Raw genomic sequence first — 14,720 nt, 5'->3', positions numbered from 1 at the left:
TCAACTCTCTAAGGGAAGAACATGTAGCTCTATTTGTGGTGTAAAAGGGGCTCTGAACACCAACCTCAAACCATCCTTCCCCAGGTGGAGCAGGGTGGAGATCGTCAATATTGTATTTTATACAACAGTTAGTTCTGACCAAGTAATTTGATTGGACGAGAGACATTCCATGAGTGCTGATATGGAATACAAGCAGCACAGGGACTTTTAACTACATGTATAACTGCGCTTAACAGGTGTTCTATTAACCGTTTATTAGTGTTACATTAACAGTCATTATCGATCTTAGATTGTAACAAACTTTGAAAAGATGAAAATATTTCCAGAAATAAGGATGAAGGGAAGAGACCTGGATAATTCTGTGCAAACCTGAAGTAACGTGTAGATGAAGTAGCAAGCTAGCGTGCACTGTGCAGGTCAGGCGAATGTTTGTTTTTCTTTATTCAACCATTTCATACCATTCAACCTCCAGCTTACAATTTCTGCTTCTAATCTTCAGTCATTGCTTGAGCTAATTTAGCATTACTTCGGTCTCTGTCAATGTGTGTGTGAGTATTGTTGTGTGTGGTAGTAGAGCTGTCTACCATAGAGCCTCCAAAAAGCTTGTGTTACCAGGTTGAGACACAAACACAGTTAATATCCATATGATGGTGATGGATTTTTAACCTTTTAACCTTCAAACAGCCCTTTGAAGTTGTCAGGACCACCCAAAATGACCTCACAATAATGGTTTTTAACCAAAGTTGTCCTCACACACCTCACCCAGACATGTACACACATACAAAGAACCACACATCAACACGCGCACACAAGTACACGCAAATACACCGTGAAGAGTTTATTCTCATACCTGAGTTAAAAGGCTAAGAATTAATTAGTTTAATTAGTAGTTTAGTTGCATGATTATTAATTATGATTTATTTAAGACTTGCTGCTAACTTCACTGGTTGGTTTTGGGGCTCCTTTTAGTCTTAGGGTGTTTTGTGTTTATGGCATAATTACAAATGTCTGCTATTAAATGCTCCTAATCCAATCAATTATATAATTTTTTACTGTACTACAAACAAGTGTTGAAAGTTTGAGCAGATCTCTGGTGTAAAACATCTGAGTTTTTATTTCAAAGCAGAATGAGAACCACAGTTTTTTAGTAAACTAATTGTATCAGAAACTACAGAGGCCGGAAAAAAACTGTTATATTTGTACATGGAATGTAAAAACATCAATGAAACAAACAACCATAATGGCAAACTTTACAGATTTGAAATATCTAATCTATAAAGAATGCAATCTCTTGAAGGGACAGTGGAACAGAAATGTGAACAGCACTCCACTCACAAATATTGTTTTTTTCCTCGTTAACCAAGACATAACCAAAACCCCTACTGTCATATCGCCTATCTACACCATCAGCAACAAACAACACTTAGAAAAACAATCCCTAAAACAAGAATCCTCATTTGGGGTCCAGCTTTGCCATTTCCTGAAGGTATATTCCAATGCTCTCACTATCAAACAGAACAAAGTAAATGTTTTTCAAAGAGGAGCTGGTGGATGACACAAAATGGTTGGAGATTGCCTTGAGGATGAGCTGGGCAGCTGTTTGCTTTGGGAATCCGTTCCTGTGAGAGAGATTCAAGTTATTAAATGACTGTGTGAGCTGTAGAAAGTGATGGACAGGAACAGCAGTGAACATGGCACACTGTCACAGTACAGCTGAAAAAAAGCTGCAACCAGCCACTGCAATTATATTACTCATTACTGCTGTTAAACACAAATGATTTTCACATTTTTAGAGTCACCAGAATATTGTAAATTTCAAGATTGCGCAGATAATGATACTGATCCGTCTCTGGGGGTGTCCACACGACCAGGTTTACATATGTGTTTGGAGGGATCACTGGGCATTCAGACTGAAAGTCCTGGATCCATCAAGTCCCACTGGACTAGCAGATCCATGAGACACCACACAGCAGTTTATAATAATCTGAAGTTATCGAAGCAGTATCAGTTCTATCTTTTTAAAAAAGTGGGAACACAGTGTTCTACCATAAATGTGAACTTGCATGTATGTGACCTACCAACATAGTACCTTGCTGGATGTCGTCATGTTGCACTGCAGCAAAAGGCCCTGCTGGGTAATTTATACCAATGCACAGGCATTTCAAAGACCAAAAGCATCATTTCAAAGTGTAGTTTCCATCAAACAGATTCTAATTTCATGTCAGCAGTAGATTATTTTTGCTGACTTGCTTGTAAACCTGACTGGGAAAACACATGAGCAGCTCTACTGGTTGACACATAGAGGGTTTGAGGTGAGCTCACCGTCCAGCAGGAAGTGAAGGGAAAGCTACAGACTTGAGCTTCTTCTCCTCTGCTGCTGAGAGACAGTTCTTCACCGTCTTCTCTAGCTGATCTTCACACTTCTCAGAACCCCACTGAGGGATGTTACAGTGGATAATGAAGCGCGCTGCCATTCCACTGGCTTGGCTCACTGCCACTGCGGGGCCAAAGACACAGACACAAGCTTGACACTGTAACCCTTAGATGCAAACCATACAGATATTACATTCTGTTTCATTTGTTTGTGTTATTACTGAGGAAGACATAGTAAAGACTTGACATGTCTGAATGCAGTGTCCACTTCCCTTTTCATCTTGATCTCATCACTGCCTTACAATACACTTACCCTTGCTAATGGATTAAGTCTGGGAGGCCTTCCCGCCCCCTGCTAAGTCAACCCTTGATATTTCCTGTCACACTGTCTGTGAATGCACATACCCTCTCCTTCTTTTCTTCTGTTCACAACTGTATTAGATAGAGTCTAACCACCGCCCTGCCCCTGACAGGCTCAGAGAGAGAGAGATCTAGTCTGGATTGAGAGTTGCAAAAATGAATCTCAGACAAATCTTAATCAGAAAGTGAGGTGGTGAGATAAAAGTATGCATGATAACTTTTATGTTGAAACAATGAGACAATCTATTTTCTTAGCTTATCAATGCTACAGTCTTTAATAATTTAGCCCGGGGCCCGTTTAATACTGATATCCCTACTGATACCTACAAGTATAGCCTTAAACAGTCGCTGATCTGGTTCTGCTTTTGGTTCTGCTTTTTCCTTCTTTCTTTACACAGGAAAACACTGGTCTGAATTAAGAATGTAATACATTCATTAATATCTACTAGGAGTTTAAATAGTATCAAATCAACTGAAATTTAAAAAAAACTACATATCATAATAAATAAGATTGTATGTAGAATTCATATTGTGTTCACTGAATTTGTGTGATGTTCATCATGGCTGCCACTTTACAGAGGTCAATTTACAGTTGTACAGTTTTTTCTTTTTTTTTTGGTCCTCTAATACTACTGACACCACCACATTCATTCTGTTTTTGTTTGCTGATTTCTGACAGCAGAGGCCTGTACTATGAAGCAAGTTCAACATATCCAGGATATCGCTTCTATCTATCTTAAGTGAACCTAACATTAGCAATCTAGAAAGGTGGTTATCAGCTGGTTCAGTTTACCTGTCTGGAGGTGGAGTTGTTCATCATAAACAACACTGTGATATGATATGAGAGGAAACACTGACACCTGCAGGTAATTTCAGTTATAGTGACATCCAAAAGTGATTTTCAACAAGGTGAAATGTAAACAAACTAGAATAGGAAAAAAAAAGTCAGGCGAGCATATACTGTAAATGATAGTGAATTGATGTCTGATGAGTCAATCTGACTGAAATGTTAATTTATAATGATGGAAATATTGAAATGTGTGTGGATCATTGTGGGTTTCGTTTTTAGTCTCCTCATGTTATTCTGAGCTGCAGTGATGAAGAATAAAAGCATCATCACTGTCAGGAATCCTGTCAGATTAAATAATCTGTGTTCAATTCAAATGAAGCTATATATAGTTATTATGTAATAACTTAGTGTGATAAACTCTTTGAGTGTGGCTCTGTTTTAAAACCAGAATGGACACATGGAAAGACTCAAACAGCAAAACCATCCACTGATCTATACAAACATGTAATGATCTTTATTATTGATCAATTTATTGTAAACTCTTTTGTCCCTGTCAGGATCCTATAGGAATGATGAATCCGTTTTTCCAGTGATTTGATTGGTCAGTAGTTTGGCTGTTGACAGGTTTTGATCTGATCCTCTGAGGTTCACCTGTTTCAGAGCAGGTGAGGAGTTCAGTGAGCTAGTTCAGGTAACCCAACTCAAGTCTGCCTGAAAATCCCTGTAGCTGCACATGCAGTGGCTTCAGAAAGTATTCAGACCACTTCACTTTTGCACACTTTATTGTGTTGTAGCTTTGACTGTAAACTTAGAAAACTGCCGTTTTGCTCGTCAATCTAAACCCATGATGACAAAGTGAAATCATGTTTTAAGAATTTCTTTTAAATCAAAAAGTGAAATCTCATTTACAAAAGTATTCAAACTCTTAATTCAGTTCTTTGTAGAACCCCCTTTGAGTCTTCTTGGGTAGTCTTTACAAGCTTTGTGCACCTGGATCTGGGCAGCTCATCCTATTCTTCCTGGCAGATGCTCTTGTGCTCCATCGGATCGTATGGGAAGCGTCTGTGAACCGCCATCTTCAGGTCTCTCCACAGATGTTCTATGAGGTTTAAGTCTGGGTTTTTGGCTGGACTTGTCACAAAGCCACTCCAGCGTTGTCTTGTCTGGATGCTTCAGGTCACTGTCATGTTTGAAGGTGAACTGTTGCCCTAGTTCCAGGTTGTATATACTCCAACTACAATCCTTCCCTCAGCTCTGACCATTCTCCCTGTCCCTGCATGATGCTGCGTGACAACCCCAGGCTTCACTGCAGAGCTGGTTTTAGCCAGGTGATGAGCAGTACCTGATGTTGGAGGTCTGGCTTAAGAGTTCAGTTTTTGTCTCATCAGACCAAAACATTTTTTCTTCATACTCCCCACACTCTTTTAAATGCCATTTATGCCACTGGACTGTTACTCGAGGTGGTCTCTGTCTCTCCACTTACCACAAAGACCTGATTGATGGAGTGCTGCTGGCTGCTGAGATAATCATCCTTCTGGCAGGTTCTTCCATATCTGCAGAGGTCTTACAGCCGTTCTTACCTGGTTGCTCAGTTTGGCCAGAGAGCTACGTAACTCTAGGAAGAGTCCTGGTGTTTTAAACTTTTTCTTATTCACAATTATTGAGCCCAGTCCCTTGGACTTCATGGCTTGGTTTTGCCTTCTTTGTAATCTTCTTTGGCCCCTAGTGGTCTGTGAGGTCCCACTGATAACTGTGAAAGACTACAAAAGAAAGGATGGCCATTTAATAAATAAATAAATGGTTGGGCCTGCCATGAGGCCTGAGCAGTATTACCTTGTACAGCTAGAAGACTATTACAAACTATTCTCCAAGGCAAGACTGAAATGAGGACAGTGGAGGCCCGGGAGGCAGTAGGCCAGGCGGAATCGTGACTTTGATTGGGTGTTCTGACACAGTGTTCTGATTGGATCAGTGGAAGTTGGACACTCCATGAACGTGATTGAGCGAGAATGCCAGTGGGTCGGCTGCTCATAACAGCACAAGATTGGCAGCCGAAAGCCGACCTAGGGAAACAGCTGGAGTTTCCAGAAACCACTGCAGTGACCTCACTAAGGCCAGACATAGTCCTGATGTCAGAGACATCAAGGCAAGAGGTCCTGCTGCAGCTGACTATTCCCTGGGAAGACCGGATAGAGGAGGCCCATGAGGGGAAAGGGTCAAGTAGGAGGACCTGGTTAGTGAGTGGCAGAAGCAGGGATGGCAGGTACAATGTGTAGGCTGCAGAAGCTTTGCTGGCCTGTAATGTAATAACTGTCCCAACTCGCAGTGTCAACTGTGGGACCTTATATACACAGGGGTGTGTGCCTTTCCAAACTGTGTCCAATGAATTAAATTTGCCACACTAATCTTGAGAAAAATTAAAGCAAAAAGGATGTATTAAATGAGAGAATTCAGTTTTTGATTTTTAATAAATTTGCAAAAAGAAAACTTGTTTTCACTGTGTTATTATAAGTTATTGAGGGTAGACTATTGGCAATTTTATCCATTTAAAATTTAATCTAAAACACAATAAAGTGTGCAAAAAGTGAAAGGGTCTGAGTATTTTCTGAGGGCACTATAGCTCTTCATTAAGAAACAGACATCATACAGCACAGCTGATACAGTTTTCCATGTATGAAGGTTCTGTCCCAGGACAGTCTGTACCTGATGCTACCTCCAAAGGCCCCTGTGCTTTCCGCAGCTCCTTAACTCCCTCCAGGAACTCTCGGCCTCCAGCTTTCTCCAGAGCATTGCCTAAACATAGAGGACAGCAGCAGCTGAGCACAAGACTGGACGGGCATAGGGAATTGTGAAAACTCGTTCATAAGAAGTAAAATACACATGAACGTGTCCTCCTCACCCACTCCGTCTTTCAGGTCCATCTCTGCATTTGTTGGGTTAATTATCCCTTCCACCTTGATTGTTCCAATTTTGCTGATTTCACTCTCTGTTAGGGAAAGCTGTGGATTCACAGTCATCAGCACAGTGTGAGAAAACAGCTGCTGTTTTCTTATTCTGTGTACATGATAAATGTTGTAGATAACACTGATGTATGGGTTGGCATTACCAAATATCATTATATATTTACACTGCTACATGGAAGACCTAAAGGTAAACTAGTTCTAATGAGTTATTACTTGTCACAAAACATTAGTGCTGGCCTTCAGTGAGTCTAATCCATGTATGTTACCTTTTGTCCAAGGAACAGGCTCTTTGCTGACAGGATGGTGAATCCATCTCCTGGACCGTCTTCAACTGTGGAGTTTGGTACAGACTCTTTGTCGTTGTCTACGCTCTTTGCCATATGAAGAAAAAAAAAGATGATTTGAGCCACACATTGTAACATGATTTACAGCTTAAACACATGAATAATACTACTGGCTATCAAACCTCAGTACTTGGGGGCCAACTGAAATATGTCTGTAACACTGAGTTCAAGAAGCGTCTAGATTCCAAAGGTGACATCCAATACTTATATTTTGAATATCTTATATTTACTATAAAAAGGGTTGAATATATTCAACATGAAAGTTCATTCTTGACCCTGGACACATGCAATTTGACAAAATAATCTTTCAGACGCTTTCCTCAGGACTTTGTTAAAGTAGCTTTGTCAGTGATTACAGCTTCCGGTCTTCTTGGGTCTGATGCTACAACCTTTGCACCTGGGTTTGGGGATTTTCTGCCGTTATTCTCTGCAGATCCTCTCAGGCTCTGTCTGGTTGGATGGGGACATCAGTGGACAGACATTTTCAGGTCTCTGCAGATATGTTCTGGCTGAGACACTCAAGGACATTCCCATAAGGTGAACCTTCAGCCCTGTCTGAGGTCCTGAGCTCTGGAGCAGGTTTTTATTAAGTATATCTATGTACTCTGCTCAGCTTCCCCTCAACCCTGACCATCCCTGTCTCTGCCTCTGAAAAACACCCCCCACCATGCTTCACCGTTGCTCGTTGCCTGGTCTTCCAGACATGATGCTCAGAATTGAGACCAAACATTTGAATATCGGTTTCATCAGACCAGAGAATCTTGTTTTGCAAGTGTTTTTGTCTTGTGTCTTTTACTGAGAAGAGGCTAGGATTAGTCTGGACAGTCTGACATGAAGCTCAGATCAGTGAACAGTTGCAGTGATGGTTGTCCTTCTGGAAGTTTTTCTGGAGCCCAGAGTGACCATCAGGTTCTTGGTCTCCTCTCTTCTCCCTGATGTCTAAGTTAGTCCAGGTCCAGGTCTAGAAGAATCCTGGTTGTTCCAGACTTCTTCATGTCAGAATGATGGAGACCACTTTTGTTCTCAGGAACCTTCAATGCAGCAGAAATGTTTTTGAGCCTCAACACAACCCTGTCTCTGAGCTCTGCAGCTGTTCCTTCCTCTCCCCTCGTCATGGTTTCGGCTCTGATCATCGTCAGCTGTGAGACCTGATATAGACAGGTGTGTGTCTTCAGCTGACTACCACAGGTGGACTCCAGTCAAGGTGTAGAGATGATCAAGAGAAATGGAGGAACATGAGCTAAAAGCATCTGAATACTTAAGTAAATGTGATATTTCACTTTTACTTAAATACATTTGGGATTGAGTGTAGACTGATGAGGGATTTTTATTTTAGCATGAGGCTGCAACATAACAACATGTGAAAATAATCTCCGTCTGTTGTGTTAAGTTGACTGACCTTTGGCTTTCGGCCTCGTTTGCCTTTAACCTTCTTGAAGGATTTGACAGGTTTCTTGTTCTTTGAGCGCTCTTCCTGCTTTTCAGGTATGGACGACTGGCTGTCCACTTTCACCCGGCTTCCCCTCTTCTTTGAGAGCAGCTCTGGGTGGATCCGAGGCAGAACACCTCCATTTGATATGGTCACCCCCCGCAGAAGCTGATGGAGAAAATTTCAGAATAATTCAATATTATAACTATTACCTAATACTCAAACATCATTTGTTATGGACACACCATTACATTCATTAGAAAGTTAAGTCACTTCCTGTTTGGGGACACTGTCTTATCAGTTACCAAACAAACTATTTCAAGCCACCCTTATCCATATGTTTATATTAACAATGGATCAAATTACTGTGTACAATGTGAAAGGTGTTGCTTGGAGTTCTACAGTTCCCCTCTGCTCTACCTGTTTCTGCTCACTGTTTGGTTTTACAGTCCACAAACTCCTCTGTCGGAAGCAGCAGCAGCTGTTTTCAGTGAAAAAGCTCAGAAGTTAAAGCTGCATAAATGTATTTTTGGACACATGGGGGTAGAGTACGTATAGTATTATCATCCTATAAAGTTAATATGGGGAATGTGTCAGTAACAGTTTCCTATTTACACATCCAGCAGACACAGAGCAATATTAGCATTCATTTTCAGTGTTGAATGTAAATTCAATTTTCACTTTTCGTCTCCATCAACAATATCTGGCTGTTTAGCTGCTAAATGCTCCACTATATTCACCAGCTAGTCTCTTACTGTGTCTGTCTGCTGGACCTGTAGTGTACAGTGGGTTTATCACTGAACCTTTTCATTGAAAACAGCTGCTGCTGCTATGGAGAGTGGAGTTTGTGGACTGAAACCAGCAAAGAGGAAGCCTCTCTTCAGTAAAAGAGACATGAAAGCTGCTTGGAGTTTGTAGAAAAGCACTTATAAGATTCAAACTGTGAAAAACCAGATTCTCTGGTGTGATAAAATCAAGACTGAACTGTTTGGCCTCAGTTCTAAGAGTCATGTCTGGAGGAAACCAGGCACCATCACCTGCCCAACACCATCCCAACGGTGAAGCATGGTGGAGGTAGCATCACGCGGTGATGCTGTGGGGGTGTTTTTCAGCAGCAGGGACAGAGAGACTGGTCAGGGTTGAGGGAAAGCTGAACAGAGCAAAGTATAGAGATATACTTGGTTCAGAGAATCTTGGTCCAGAGCTCAGGACCTCAGACTGGGCTGAAGGTTCACCTTCCAACAGGACAATGACCTGAAACTCACAGCCAAGACAACACAGAGGTGCGGTTTATGTCCTTGAGTGGACCAGTCAGAGTCCTGACTTGAACCTAATTGAACCTAATCCAACATCTAGAAGGACCTTAACATGTCTGTGAGCCTGAGAGGATCTGCAGAAAAGAATGGCTGAAAATCCAAAAACCCAGGTGTATAAAAGTTGCAGCATCAGTCCCAAGAACTGGAGGCTGTAATCACTGACAAAGCTGCTTTAGGCTTTATGATGAAATATTTTTCTGTCCCGTGTTCAGTTTTTCTGTCCCAAGTTCAGTTGTAAACTGTTTATCTTTCAGAGGAGTTGGTGTGAGCTTTGTGCATAAAAAGTAAGAAACAGGTGTTGGGTTAAGGCTGCACTCTGCACCGACTTTAGGACCCTACAACATGAAACAGAAACATTAATGAGAAAGGTTCTGTCTTCTGGTATTGCAACATTAGATTGTGGACGTTTGTATCAAGGTTTTGGACTATGTCAGGGTTGTCACACCCCTAACTGCAGGTCCAGTGGAAGAGGGCCTAATCCTTGTCTAAATATGAAGGGCTCATTCCAACTAACTTAATGAAGATACAATATTTGTTTCATACATTGAGGAAAACCTAATTATGAATATTATACTTGATCCATACACACTGGTCCTTTAAGCTTCATTACATACGAGTGGTGAAAACATATTTTGAACTGTCTTTGACTTCAAGAAGCTATTGTTGACTGTAAAAATGACACTGATCTGTTCTTGGTAATGGCATCAGTTTACATTATGTTAGTAAACAGGGATGGGATGATCAACTCTTATGCAAAAACACACTGTGATTAAGTCTGAGGTGTGGGGTCTGCATGTAGAGCACTGTGTTTACCTGGTTGAGCTCCTCGTCATTGGCCACAGCCAGTTTGATATGCCTGGGAGTTATTCTGCCTTTCTTGTTGTCCCGTGCTGCGTTTCCTGCCAACTCCAAGATCTCAGCTTAGAGGAAAAAAAACACTGTGTGGAAACCCATCAAACATGCAATGTGTGTTCTGCTATAATACAACAGTCAATAAGATTAGACCAAACTCTCCTGTGAGGAAACTGGATTGCTGTAGCAGTGAAAGGTACATACACAAAGCAATTTGACAGACATGTTTAGTTTTTGTGATCCTCTTTGTGTTATTGGCTTTATGGACCACAAAACTTCCTAAAAATCAGATCTGTGCTATCATGAACATTGTGTTATAATTGGTATAATTTATGATTATAATGTTGTGTAGATGTTCTAAGGTATTAGAAGGTATTAGAAATGAGTTGGTAAGGTTGTTAGATAATGTACAGTCTGTATTAACACAAAAATATAAAAATGTTACTAGTGAGGGATATTAAACTTAATGCAATCAGGGATGAATACACCAGATAATATTCATCATAAACACATTAATTAAAATGTTAAAAAAATGTGTACACACACACACCAGTGCAGTGAGCATGTGTAGATATGCTTACCGCGAGAATTATATCCATACAGAAATATTCTGTTACAGTCATTGAAGCTGATGTATATTAAGCTTGAATTATGTGATGCCACCCTACTATTAGATGAAATTGGGTTCATATTCCATAACATTAAAACTAGGGTGGAAAGTAAACATTTAAAGACTCAAAGTAGGATTCAAACATTTGATAACAAGATTTAAATGTCTGAAATAATTGCTTCACTCTTCAATGTTACAATTCTTTGTCTTTCAAGTAATGAAACTTGTTTTGCAGACATTCAACACTCTGCTTTCAGACATTGAATTCACCCTTATCACATATTCAACACTCCCTTTTCAGAGACTGGGCTCTTGTGTTTCAGTTTTGCATTCTGGGATTATAACAGAGGAATAGATCTGAAACTGCAAAAAACAGGTAGCACCAAAAGACCAGACCAGTGAGGGCTAATGGACGCTCAACTAATCTCATGGCTTCTAAGACCATAAGCCAGTAATGTAACAATGCTCTGTTTAAACCACTGGTCACAATGAACATCAATCAAAACAACATGGGTAGGAAGTGTATATCTGGAATGAGACATGTTGCTGACATGGATGTATCATGGCAAACTACTCTAAAATGCCACTTACAATTGTATAATATAAAGAATAACAACTTATCTTGATTACAATTTCAGTGATGTCTCTTTTACAATTGTGGTCTCTGGGGAAAGTGTTTTTGGGCCACAGGGAATTTTTTCATTTCAATGCTGCACATGGCCACTAGGACAAATTAGCAGCAAGGCTGAGTGGCTGCAAATATCCAGCTCTCTGAACAATGGCTACAGGAGACCTTGGATTCCAAGGGTCAGTAGTATGTACGGCATGTCACAGTCTGTGTCAGCATAACGCTGCAGGCTCTCAGTTGAGCTCTGATGTCCTAGTGAAAGATCTTTACATAAGTTCAGGAGCCAAAACAAAAATAGTAGGAGATATCATTTTTTATATAATTTAAATGAAATCAAAATTGAGCATCGATGTGGCTCTGTCATGAAACAAAAGTTGTGTTAATCAAATCAACAAAATGAAATAAGAACAGAGCTACGGAATTCTCATGTCAGATTTGACAATTGCTTACAGCAGGTAGTTGGATCGGAGTAGTTCACCACCTACAGGGTATTAGACATTTATTTTCTTGTAACACTTTCTTGGAAACTCTATCAAGAGTTGAGAAGTCAAACTCTGAAATGAGTGTATTGAATGTCCGGAAAGCAAATTTCAAAACTTTGAAGATAGGGAATTGTAACAATGAAGAGTGAAGAGACTAAAACTGCGATATATACAATAAATTTATATTGCGATTATTTTGGCAAACGTTGAGATTTCAGTTGGAATGGTCGTATTTTCATTTAACTTTCAATTAAAATCTTTTTTAAATGATGATGATGATGTGTGGTGCTAACAATCCACTACACATTTTACCTCTATCAAAAAAGTCCATCTCCTGTTACTTGGATTTTGCACTTGGCCATATTGCTATTTTGATTATATTACGATTAATTGTGCAGCCCTACTTTTGAGTTTTAAAACCATAGTTTACACTTTCAACTATTCAAATCCTAGTTTTATTGTTAAGGAATATGAACCCAATTTCATCTCATACCCTACCTGCCAGGTACTCGATGACAGCTGCCATGTAGACAGGCGCCCCCATGCCAATGCGGTATTTGTGCGTGCCAGTGCGCAGGTACCTCATCATCCTCCCCACAGGGAAGATGACACCTGCCCTGGCTGAACGGGACAGCTTTGTGGCCTTCTTCTTTCCTCCTCTGGCTGACATCCTGCTCTGGACACAGGGAGTACAACCAAAGCAAGTAAATAACAGAACTAACTGCACACAACTACATACACATCAGTCCATGCAGAGAGTTCTAGTTTGGTTTTTATTTTTCCAGCATATGACATATCTGTCTCTGAGAATTTACAATGGCCATAACATAGTCCCTATTAACCTGGATAATCCCCACAATACAATGGAGACAGTTTTCATTGGGACTATTTCTCTGAAAGAAAGTAGTTCCACTAAATCTGGAAGAATAACATGAAAATTAACTGCTTACTTTTTGTAATTTAGGAGAACTGAAGCTTTATATGTTATGTATCTGATATCTTCGTATAACCGCCAAACAAATGAGTGGTCAACACTGCTGGTGTTGCGAGTCCTCGAGTTTGCCAATTAGAAATATTAAGGAAATTAAGATTAAGGAAACTAGGTTTCTCTCACAGAGTCATTTGTAAATTTCATTCATTTTTTTTCACAGTAGTTTTTCAACTTTTTTGTACCAACTACTAAATAGATCATTTCTAAATATTCAGTCTAACAAATGTTTAACTCCAAAACAGGTAATTGAATGATAAAGTAAAGAGAAACCTGTGGCATATCATGTAAAACCTCAGTGACCCACTGAATGAACAGTGACAATGACCTCAGCTGAGCTTGACAGAATACAATATCTGCTAAGCAGTGTTTGAAAATGTTTGTATACCAACTGAATAGTGTTGTATTATGAGAAGAAAAAACATACATCACGTCCGTACCTAATCTAATGAAGGCAAATATTTTCTTTTTTCTTTTTTCATTCTTAAAAACCAAACGCTGATGTGTCAAAGGAAAGGTTTCCCCTCAGGTTTTATGTAAACAAGTTCCAGCAGTATACAGTGTGATAAGATGCGGCCTTCACTCACTTCTCATTTCCATGTATGCACTAATTAACGCAGGAGCTCACTGCTGGCGTTACAGTGGAGGAAGACGATGCGTGCGTGTGTTGTTCGGCACATGAGCCCAATGGACAGAGGCTGGAATGTGTGCAGGGCCGTGTAGGCTAACGTTACTGTACCGAACCTACGATTACAGTGAAGCGAGCAACACCTCCTCGACGTAGCTACGCAGACATTAGAGCGGACTTTTATGTTATTTAAATTGAAGGCCTAAACGGCCACTCTAGCGTACACAGAGACGTGGATTCATTTATAAGCACTACTTTATCAGAGAAAGACGTAAAGCTGTTTGTGAATGTTAGCTACATCAGGTCGGCTGCGTTTAGCTCAACAGAATTATTCAGTACACACTTCTGTGAGTTATCCTACAATAGAGACATTAACCACAACAACCCATTTTTAAACAAGCCCCGCCCGCCCCTTCTTCTTTCATGTAGCCTACAGCCCTCTGCATGTGTGTAATCACATCAGACGTGGAAAGTAAAGGGTGCCCGTCACTCCGGATATGCGCCCAGGCATGAAAAATGAAAAACCCTCCCAAGTTTCTACCTGTTTTCACCTCCTTTGACGTGAATCAACGCGAGCTCGAGATGCTCCTGCACGGAAGAAAGATGAATCCCGCCTGTGAAAGGCGGCGCGGTTTGTTTTGGTTCTGTTTATTTGCTGTCCTTGTGCGTAATCTTGCTTCCCAACAGAGCAAGCAGGAACAACGTAGTCTGGACGGAGGCTGGCTCTGTGCTACTGATGCTGCAAAGGGGAAAAATTCAATCGAGGGAAAATTCAGTGAAAACGCCCCCTTAACATGGCTTCAAGAGGGAACATGTTGGCTGAAAGGAACACGATGTGCTCACAGATAAAGATAGTATGATGTTTGAGGACAAAGCAAATACACATAAGCTAAAATAATAAATAATGTTTTGTAGGTCTAATCCAAAATGGCAGCCTAAAATGACCTCACTTAAAGG

General features: G+C 40.4%; 1 protein-coding gene across 2 annotated transcripts; it reads right to left on the bottom strand.

Moving 5' to 3' along the window:
• Positions 1–1,089: 1,089 nt before the first annotated feature.
• Positions 1,090–14,495, bottom strand: macroh2a2 (macroH2A.2 histone). 2 transcript variants are annotated; one of them, XM_023430585.2, is made up of 9 exons: positions 14,305–14,495; positions 12,646–12,818; positions 10,389–10,495; positions 8,230–8,427; positions 6,753–6,857; positions 6,423–6,522; positions 6,227–6,316; positions 2,323–2,497; positions 1,090–1,619 (listed from the first exon to the last, which is right to left on the bottom strand). In XM_023430585.2, the coding sequence occupies exons 2-9, from the start codon at positions 12,815–12,817 to the stop codon at positions 1,454–1,456; spliced, it is 1,113 nt and encodes a 370-aa protein (XP_023286353.1). In that variant the 5' UTR covers position 12,818; positions 14,305–14,495; the 3' UTR covers positions 1,090–1,453. The 2 variants fall into 2 exon arrangements, with proteins under 2 accessions (XP_023286353.1, XP_023286352.1); XM_023430584.2 differs by having other exon boundaries at positions 12,646–12,823; positions 14,305–14,494.
• Between the last annotated feature and the right edge of the window lie 225 nt (positions 14,496–14,720).

The sequence above is a fragment of the Seriola lalandi genome, unplaced genomic scaffold, assembly GCF_002814215.2.
Source record: "Seriola lalandi dorsalis isolate HSWRI2012SDOR001 ecotype SW California unplaced genomic scaffold, Sedor1 jcf7180002054907, whole genome shotgun sequence".
In the NCBI taxonomy this organism is placed as follows: domain Eukaryota; kingdom Metazoa; phylum Chordata; class Actinopteri; order Carangiformes; family Carangidae; genus Seriola; species Seriola lalandi.
The sequence above is the reverse complement of the archived record's forward strand: the minus strand, read 5'-3'. Positions and strand labels throughout refer to the sequence as shown.